Consider the following 8608-nt stretch of genomic DNA (forward strand, 5'->3'; position numbering starts at 1 on the left):
ATTTATTTAGCAGCATTCTGACACATCCTGCCTGCAAAGTCCTATGAGGATTATGCCAGTGGAATGAGAATGGATTTTAGCTTTTAAAAAAGATTTGAGGATGTTTGTGTATAGAACACGCTAGAGTAGTAAAAACAACATGGTCGACACTTTAGCAATAAGAACAACATAGTCCCTGGGTGGGAGGGACATTTGAAAAGTGTGGTGTAAAACAAATGATTTCCTTTTCACACTCCACTCTTGTTGGGATGGTCTGCAGCAGACTCACACAGACCTTTAATCACCACTGGAGAACCAGCTGAGTGTGTCTCCGCCCTGGGGGCACACTACCACAGGATCTCACATTCTGCTGCGGCCAATATTTACATCCCAAAGGACAGATGACAAAGGCCAGCTGAAGCACTAACGGAAACAAATACCCAGAATGCACCAGTGATACGCCATCTCCAGACCAATTCACACATTATCACTGTGCAGTTTGTGGACAAGTCAAAAACAAGTTTTAGTGGGATGGTGGTTTTAGATGGAAATATTGGTTAGACATAACACAATCCGAAATCTGATGTGAAAAAATATTGTCCACTATTGTTTTTCCTGTTTTTCTGTATTTGCCTTGAATTTTCAGTTTGGTTCTATTATTTGTCATATCGCCAAGGGACTTTGTAACCTTGGGAACTTGATTTAATATACTTCAGCATGAAGTCCAAGCACATTTTTGCTGTTTGTAAATGAGTCATAAAAGTATTATTTTTGCTGAACTTGTAGCAGAGGGACTATTGGCATCTGCAACACCAATTTCTATATGTTTACTAAAACTGCCTTTTGTTCTCAAGTTGTCTATTGCGTCAACAGGTAGTCTGTAATGTAATAAAGGAATACGTCACTACACTGTCAAAAGAAATCAGAGTGATGAAAACATTAATTGCAATGAGCATTGGGAATAAAGTGCATATTTAGAAAGCATATAGGTGACCCTATATATCTTTCAAACATGTTATTTTTGGTATGGTTTCTTCTTAAATTATATTCATAGCACAGGAGAGCCATCCACTGGCTTTCCCCTGTACTGCACAAGAGTTGACTCTATGAGGTAAAGGGCCGTGATCCGTTGTTTAAAATGGTTCTAAAAGAAAAATGAAGATATCACCTCTATTTTAGGAGCAACTCACGGGAAGCATAAAAAAAAAGATTTGAAATAAGTTGTTTTGATTATAATGTTTTGACTTATATGGCAAAGTGGGTCTGGCACAGAATGTGACTTTGTTAAGCCTGTTCTGCAGTGCCTGTTTAATTGAATTGTTCTTGGATTATGCATTGCTGGCATGTTTCAGGACAGCTGTCAACATGGACACATGGAGTACTTGGGGAGGAAATCTCAGGAATTCCTGTGGGTGGTCATCAGGCCAAGGCCAAATGGAGAGCTGCCCAGGGCTTTCACATTTGAAGGGGGTGTTGGGGGTTGCCTTGGCTGAGCACTGAATTCAGCCAGTCCAGTAGGCACACAACGGACAAAGGAGCAATGACACAGATGTACAGTAATGGGGCTGGTCGATGGCAAGTTTTTAACATATTTTAAAGGTTTATCTTTCAGCAGGAAGTGTGCTTGCTTCAGAAACTGCCAGTAGTGTCCATAGATAAATTTAGAGTGTGTAAAATAAATGCTCAAATGTATTCCACCTCGTCAGGCTTCAGTAGCAAAAGATACAAAGTGAGGATGTGCACACAAACGTTTCTGATTGGATTGCCACTAGAAAGGAGATGTCAGCAGTGTGTAGCATCTAGTGGTGATGTTGCGGAAATGCAACCACTTGAATGACACTTTAATTTATTTATATAATTTTTGTTTTTTACTTTTCTGTTGAAGGATCACATTAAATCCTACACACAGCTTTAAGAGCTGTTTCTCCCCCCCCCCCCCCCAAAAAAAAATGCAGCTGCATATTAAATTGTTCTGGCCTGTCTCATGAAAGTCCACTAATTAACATTGATTTCACTGGTCACTGGCATCCATATGTGTGCATAAATGTATGTTTGTGTGTGTGTGTGTGTGTGTGTTCATATTTTGTATGTGTGTATTTATATTCTCTGTGTGTAAGGGTGTGTTTATAAGGGGAAAAAAGACAAGAGGCCTGAATTACTGTCACAGTAGTGGTATTTCTGTAGGAAATCTGTGCAATTGTGAGGTTTGAAATGACATAAAAAACACAATTAAAAACTTGAGCACTTTGGTTGGAGGCTAAAGTTCATCATGTCCAAAGACATTGTACTCTTTTACAGATAGGGTTCCGTCTTTGTCAGCATCATTCCTGCGAAAAACATCTTTCACGACACCATCATAGAAGGTCTCTTCTTTAGTTTTGCCGGTGTTTTTCAAATCTTGTGTCTTCAGGTATTGTTTAATCTGCAAAAGAAAAAGGAGGCCCAAAACAATTATGTTTCTGTATGCACTGAAATACTGATAAAAAGGTTACACAAAATGTTATAATGTATAGCACAACTTTCCGACACATTATTGTCACATTAAGGACTGTTATATTAATCATAAATAGAGACTGATCTATGACATTATATGTATGTCTACAATCTAAAATATTGAGGAAATAAGGGCATTATTATAATATTATTATTGTAATATTATTATTCTCTGATAAAAGCTGAGCAATTATTACCTCCTCTTCGGTAAGACTCTTATCTTGGTCTTGGTCCATCTCTTTGAAGGCCTCCAAGCTACGTGGACCTCGGGCCACTGAGTAGAGCTCCACTTCAAAGATTACTGTCGCATTTGGTGGAACAGGGGCTAGACCAACCACAGAAATAATTGTGGAATCAGGCATAACTCAAGAAATCTTGTCAGATCTGTCATTCATTGAGTGAGGAGCTCTAACAATATATGTTTCAAGAGCTGACTTTGAGAGCACTCCCATGATTTTGTATTTACCAGATGGACTTGTTTCTGGAGTTATGTTGTTAAAACACTCAGGATGCTATATCTGCTCCTACACAAATCATAACCCCCCTGATTTTAAAAACAGTCCTCACTGAAACTGACCTACTGATAAAACTATTTCCATGTTAAATAATTTACTATAAGTAAATTACATCAATACAATTGTTTAATTGGGCCTACTTAAATAGAGAGAATGTTTAACCCATAAGATAACAAATGACTTGAACTGATGACTTGAACATTTACACCAGTGTAAACTGGTAGGAGACTGTTTAAATATAGGCCTAGGTATAGCAGCATAACTTCAGTCAAGAAAGGTCAACACTAATTACCTTCTCTTTCATGCTATAATTAACAGTGACCCTTTACTGACTCCATCATAATATCCATGGTGTGGTGTACACAAAACGAAAATATGGCATGTATTCTAAGCAAACGTTAGGATTAGAACAGCATCTCCAGGCTAGTTCAAAACGTGCAAGCAAACTCCCAAAGTAAATTGCTCCGAAAGAGTTGAGGATCATGCATGACGCTTCCCTACGGTTCTCCGGGTCAACATCTGGCCTATCAGGCGGTGGCGGTATTGTCATGCACATAATGATGAGCGGTTGCAGTCTGCGTACTATACCTTTCCCTTTCGATCCAAACGCTAATGAGGGAGGCACAGTAAGTTTTCGTTTCTCTCCAGCACACATCTCCATCAATCCCATGTCAAGGCCTTTTAATACTTGCCCAACACCCAAAACAAACCACTGAGGGTGTCCATCCTTCACTGACCGACTGAAAAGGAATGCAAGTGAGTAATTGAGTGCCTTGAACTAGACTATGCTGTTAAACATTAAAACAAAAGTTGGATCAAATGTTGCTGATGACAAAAATGTTCAAAATGAATAGCCTAGCCCATATAACAGTATAAAGATGGGTAGGGTAAAACACGGCGCAAAGGCCTTCGCATACCTGCAGTAAAACTTTGTTCCGTCCTCAAGGTATCCATCGTAGTGAGCATTTACCAAATCCCCTTTTCCACTCTTCTGTGTGCAATTTTCTGGTACGAACAAAACTTCTACTTTAACCTCATCCTTTATCTCCGTTGCTACCGCAGAAAACCGTGGCGCAACTTGGAGATGCAGGGCAAGAAATAAGTAAATAAATAACCTAGAAGAAGTCATGATGTCCGCTTGTGTGCGTGGCACGGCTTGACAGACTGATGACGCGACGGCAGCAGCACCATCCCACTTTCAGTCATCTCTTCCGCTTTCCTTTCACGATCCCCTCAGTCTCCTGAAGAGTGCAGACCAGCGCAGTGATGAGACGATGCATTTTGTTTTCTAACTTTATTGACGACGACTACTTGCTGTGGGTGACCTTGCTTGTTTAACGTTGTAGGCTACCCACAAGAGAGCACAAACAAGCAATAAAGGCAGACTATAGATTCAGCATGAATGTTGGAACATTTTATTCAACCAAGCACTTGATCTGTGAAACAGATGTGATATTGTGGAAGCCATAGTGATTATTTGATTGTGAATTATGGTGATCATTTGGAGAGCCAAGTGTTTATCCTTCATGTCTGAGCATTTCCCTGCTATAGAACAGAACACAAGTCAGTTTTTCTCTTCTCACAAGTGCCTTGTAATGGATGAATGGAGTTTTCATTATTCACGTCTTGTGCAATTTTTGAGGTACCTGCAGGCGTAGACAAAAACAACAATTAGTATTCCAATAGATGCCAATAGGCACAGAGTGGGCAAAGTATGTGTATTGTTTGTCTGTGACAAGATAGAGAGCAACGTGCAAGGGAAAAGTCTTTAGGGAGAGTGGAGAGGGCAGAGTGGGTTTGTGGTATTTGTTTACATTACATTACATTCTGGAATTACACTCGAAAGGAAATTCAGACTAATAACAACAGCCCAACTGACACTTAAAATAGAATAAGTATAAATAAATAACTTACTTGAACACGTTTCCATTTTGAATTTGTGAAGATGAATAATGCCCGAATATCCTTCCTTAAGACCATTGTATTTTCTGATTGTAAATCTAACATTTCCTTCTCATTGTTTGCAATAAGAATGTGCTAAAAGTAATACACGAGAGAAAGTTATTGCAGAGATGTGTTAGGCCAAAACAACCCATATTCACAGTACCTAAATGTATATTAACAAATTATAACAATTATATTAACAAATTGCTGAAGAGATCATCAGATACATACAGATACAACCCCGGTAGACTGTGGTAGTTGTTTATGAGGCTGCTCAGATGCATTAGCCCAGGAACAGTTGCACTGTGCTGTCACTCCATCGACTCCCTTTTCTCCTTTGGGCCCGGCTATCATTAGTACTGTGAACAAAAGCCATTTTGAATACACCATGTCTGCTTCTGTGAAGGCATCTTCAGGTGAAAACCATTGTCATGAATGAATTGGGAGCTAATATTATGCACCAAACCTCTTCCTGGTTCCCCTGGCCGTCCCGTCATCCCTGGTTTGCCCATTATACCAGCATATCCTGCCATGCCAGGTGGCCCTTCGTCACCTTTGATGCCCTGAATAAGAGATTCAAGTGTGAGAGAAATGTCATTAACAGTACATATCGTACCTATACATGTTTATGTAGCATGTATTTGAGACAACAAGCAGCAAAATGTGAGCTTAACTGTTCGGCCTCTTTTTCCGGCAACTCCCCTTGGCCCATGTAGGCCTTGTAATCCAGTGTATCCTTTCAATCCCATATCACCCTGTAATGGTGAACATTAAAGGTACACTATGCAGGTTGAGGTATTTTTGGCGACTGTAGAGCTCCCTCTAGAGTCACGATATATTTATATCATATCTGTTGTAAATATCAAACTTCTCGTGACTTACCCCCCCTGTACACAATGAAAATGTTTTTGTTGTGGAGATGAAGGATTAACAACAGGTAAAAGAGCTATATCTACTAACAAGGTCATGTTTCATGATTCTTGCCAGATTTGTTGGGCCGCCGTTATTGAAGTTGAAATTGTTTTCTCGGTAGCGATACGTTATGTTTATTCTGTGTCGTTATGATAGGTGAACGATTTGCCTATTACAAGTCCGTTTACCATCAAATTGGCTTCGTAAAGGTGAAAATCAATCAATAAACAATCAATGAATAAAGAATGAAAATGTTTTTTTTTTTTTTTAAACGAAGACAGCTTTCTCACAGATGTGTACAATTTGCCAATGATAATTTGTCAAATTGTACATCTCTCATTTAGATCTGTTGTGTTCATGACAGACAGACTGGAAAAAGTAGGGGAGGTGTAGTATAAGACACAATAACTATAAGTCAGGGGGGGTGTAATTGACATTACTGAAATCATGCCTCCACAACACCTCTTTATTGCTAAATACTTGAAGCTAAACATAAATGTAGATATGTAGAAGATACAGTATTAAGGATAGAGTACCTTGTGGCCTTTGGCACCTTGTCTTCCAGCCACGCCCTGCAGAAGTTTAAAGGCATATTAAGAAAATTTCACTTTTCAAGCAGTTTTATATATGTACTTGTACCAAATATACAATACTTTTGATTGATTTACTTGCCTTTTGACCAGGCATTCCTGGTTTCCCTTTCCATCCATTTTCTCCCTGTTGTGGTATGTCATAACAATAAATGCATGAGTGAAAAATGCAGAGAGAGCATTACCAAAACGTTTGAAGCAGAGAAGACCCGTATACTTACCTTGGAACCTGTTCGGCCTCTTCTTCCCTTGAAAGAAACACTAGGTGTAGATGAATTGGATATTATTGTAATTGATGATTATACTGTCTCCTTAAATACCTTACCTGTTCTGTTCCTGATTCACCATCCTCTCCAGACATACCAATCCAGCCTCTTTCGCCCTTTTCTCCCTGGATATCAGTGTGATCGGACAAAAACGTGTTAATTCATAAAAATTTGATGAAATTCAGTGTGACAAATTCTAATAAATTTGCCGACAAAATCCCGACTATGGTACACTCAGTGATCTTAACCTTAGGCGAAGTGAAAGAAAAAGCAGATCAAAATGGAATAAAGTATACGTTGTTTACCTTCTCTCCAGGTTGACCGATATTACCGGGGAAACCGAGATAACCCTTAGGTCCCATTTCCCCTGTCTCGCCCTGACATTTGAATTAAAAAAAAGTTATTAAGCTGTGTGTGTGTTTTTTTAGTGTGATTGAAATTAATGTAATGTAGATGTTGTATTGTTAGGGAAACTGATACCTGTTCACCCCTGGGTCCTCGACTTCCCTAAATCAATGGATAAACAGTGGTGAAAGATATTCTAACTCTGTCAGAGGTTTGAAATTCTATGGGTCACATAGGTCTATAAGTCACATACCTTTTCACCTTTTATTCCTGTTATATCCTCAGTTATGTCAATCTGAAAGAATAACTTTATTAAAGCTATTTTTTTTTAATTGTTATTATAAACCATGGCATATATATATAAAGAATATAAAATAAAAATAAAATATTATTGTCACCATCAGTAAAGACACTTGTGATTCAGGAGGAAAAGGAGGTGGTGGTGGAGGAGGAATGAAGACTGACCCATACACTGACATCCTATCTCTGCATTTGTAGTCTAAATGGAAATATGAGCAATTATTACAAACTGAGTTTCACATTCACTCACATACACTGCAAAAACTGCTTGTCTAAGTGCTATTAATCTTATGTTAAGATCAAAACATTTAGCTGGTATTGTTTTTAGTATGAAGAGACTTAGTGCTTTCTCATAAAATAATTTGACGTATAGCGGTAGGCATGTAGCCCCACTAGACTTTTACGGAAAATAAGAGTGTGGTTTCCGGGGGCCACTCCACACACTCAGCACACATTCACACGCACGCACACACATAAACACATAAACACACATGCACACACACACACGCTCACATGCACACACACACACACACTCACATGCACACAAACACACAGAGAGAAGCACACGTACAGTATACACAAAAGCAAACACGCACATGCACACACTCATTTACATACACATGAGTTGCAAGAGTAGGGGATGGAGTAGGAGATGGAAACAAATTGAGAAGTGTGATTTATTTTTGCAGAGAGAATGTGCAGGACTGAGTGGCGGTACATCTAGTTAAATTAAAGTTTGACTTATTTTGACGTCTCAGAACAAGCAAATTTGGCTGCCAGTGTGTTAAGCAATTTGTCTTGATAAGACACCTTAAAGGAACCATATGTAAGAAATGTATTTCATTTAATCATAAAATGGCCCTGATATGTCACTAGACATTAAGAAATCATTTTAATTTCAAATACCTTTATCACTGACAACAGTAGTCCAGCCAGGATATTGTCATTTAAAAAGTGAAGTTGCAGCCCTCAACTGATGTTGATGTTGTCATGTTATGTGTTGGCCTGATGCGCCACCCTCCACCTATCTACTAATCACAAAGTCTGTAGTGTTTCGGCATCCGGGTTGCCAGCTCTGCCAGTCAGGGGGGAGGGGGAGGGGATACACCGCTCTACAGTAATTTGAAAGTCATTGCAGTACCAGTTTTGGCCACAATCTTACGTATGGTTCCTTTAAAATATGTCAAACTTTTATTAAATTAAGTCAAAATGATCTTATGAGAGAGCACTAGGTTAGTCTCTCTCGCAATATCAATTAGATTTT

At 38.9% G+C, this 8608-nt stretch overlaps 2 protein-coding genes across 3 annotated transcripts; both read right to left on the minus strand.

The window, feature by feature from the left end:
- Positions 1-2134: 2134 nt before the first annotated feature.
- fkbp7 (FKBP prolyl isomerase 7) lies at positions 2135-4162 on the minus strand. Of its 2 annotated transcripts, XM_042084496.1 has the most exons (4): positions 3905-4162; positions 3576-3727; positions 2670-2797; positions 2135-2401 (listed from the first exon to the last, which is right to left on the minus strand). In XM_042084496.1, the coding sequence occupies exons 1-4, from the start codon at positions 4114-4116 to the stop codon at positions 2237-2239; spliced, it is 657 nt and encodes a 218-aa protein (XP_041940430.1). In that variant the 5' UTR covers positions 4117-4162; the 3' UTR covers positions 2135-2236. The 2 variants fall into 2 exon arrangements, with proteins under 2 accessions (XP_041940430.1, XP_041940431.1); XM_042084497.1 differs by lacking the exon at positions 3576-3727 and having other exon boundaries at positions 3905-4025.
- Positions 4163-4388: 226 nt separating this feature from the next.
- On the minus strand, positions 4389-7520 carry LOC121687971 (acetylcholinesterase collagenic tail peptide-like). Its single transcript, XM_042067225.1, has 13 exons — positions 7443-7520; positions 7298-7339; positions 7180-7206; positions 7005-7076; positions 6759-6824; positions 6655-6681; positions 6516-6560; positions 6380-6415; positions 5606-5686; positions 5398-5494; positions 5163-5290; positions 4902-5024; positions 4389-4633 (listed from the first exon to the last, which is right to left on the minus strand). Exons 1-13 carry the CDS (start codon positions 7443-7445, stop codon positions 4607-4609), a joined length of 774 nt encoding a protein of 257 aa, XP_041923159.1. The 5' UTR covers positions 7446-7520; the 3' UTR covers positions 4389-4606.
- Between the last annotated feature and the right edge of the window lie 1088 nt (positions 7521-8608).

The sequence above is a fragment of the Alosa sapidissima genome, chromosome 2 (assembly GCF_018492685.1).
Source record: "Alosa sapidissima isolate fAloSap1 chromosome 2, fAloSap1.pri, whole genome shotgun sequence".
Taxonomy (NCBI): domain Eukaryota; kingdom Metazoa; phylum Chordata; class Actinopteri; order Clupeiformes; family Clupeidae; genus Alosa; species Alosa sapidissima.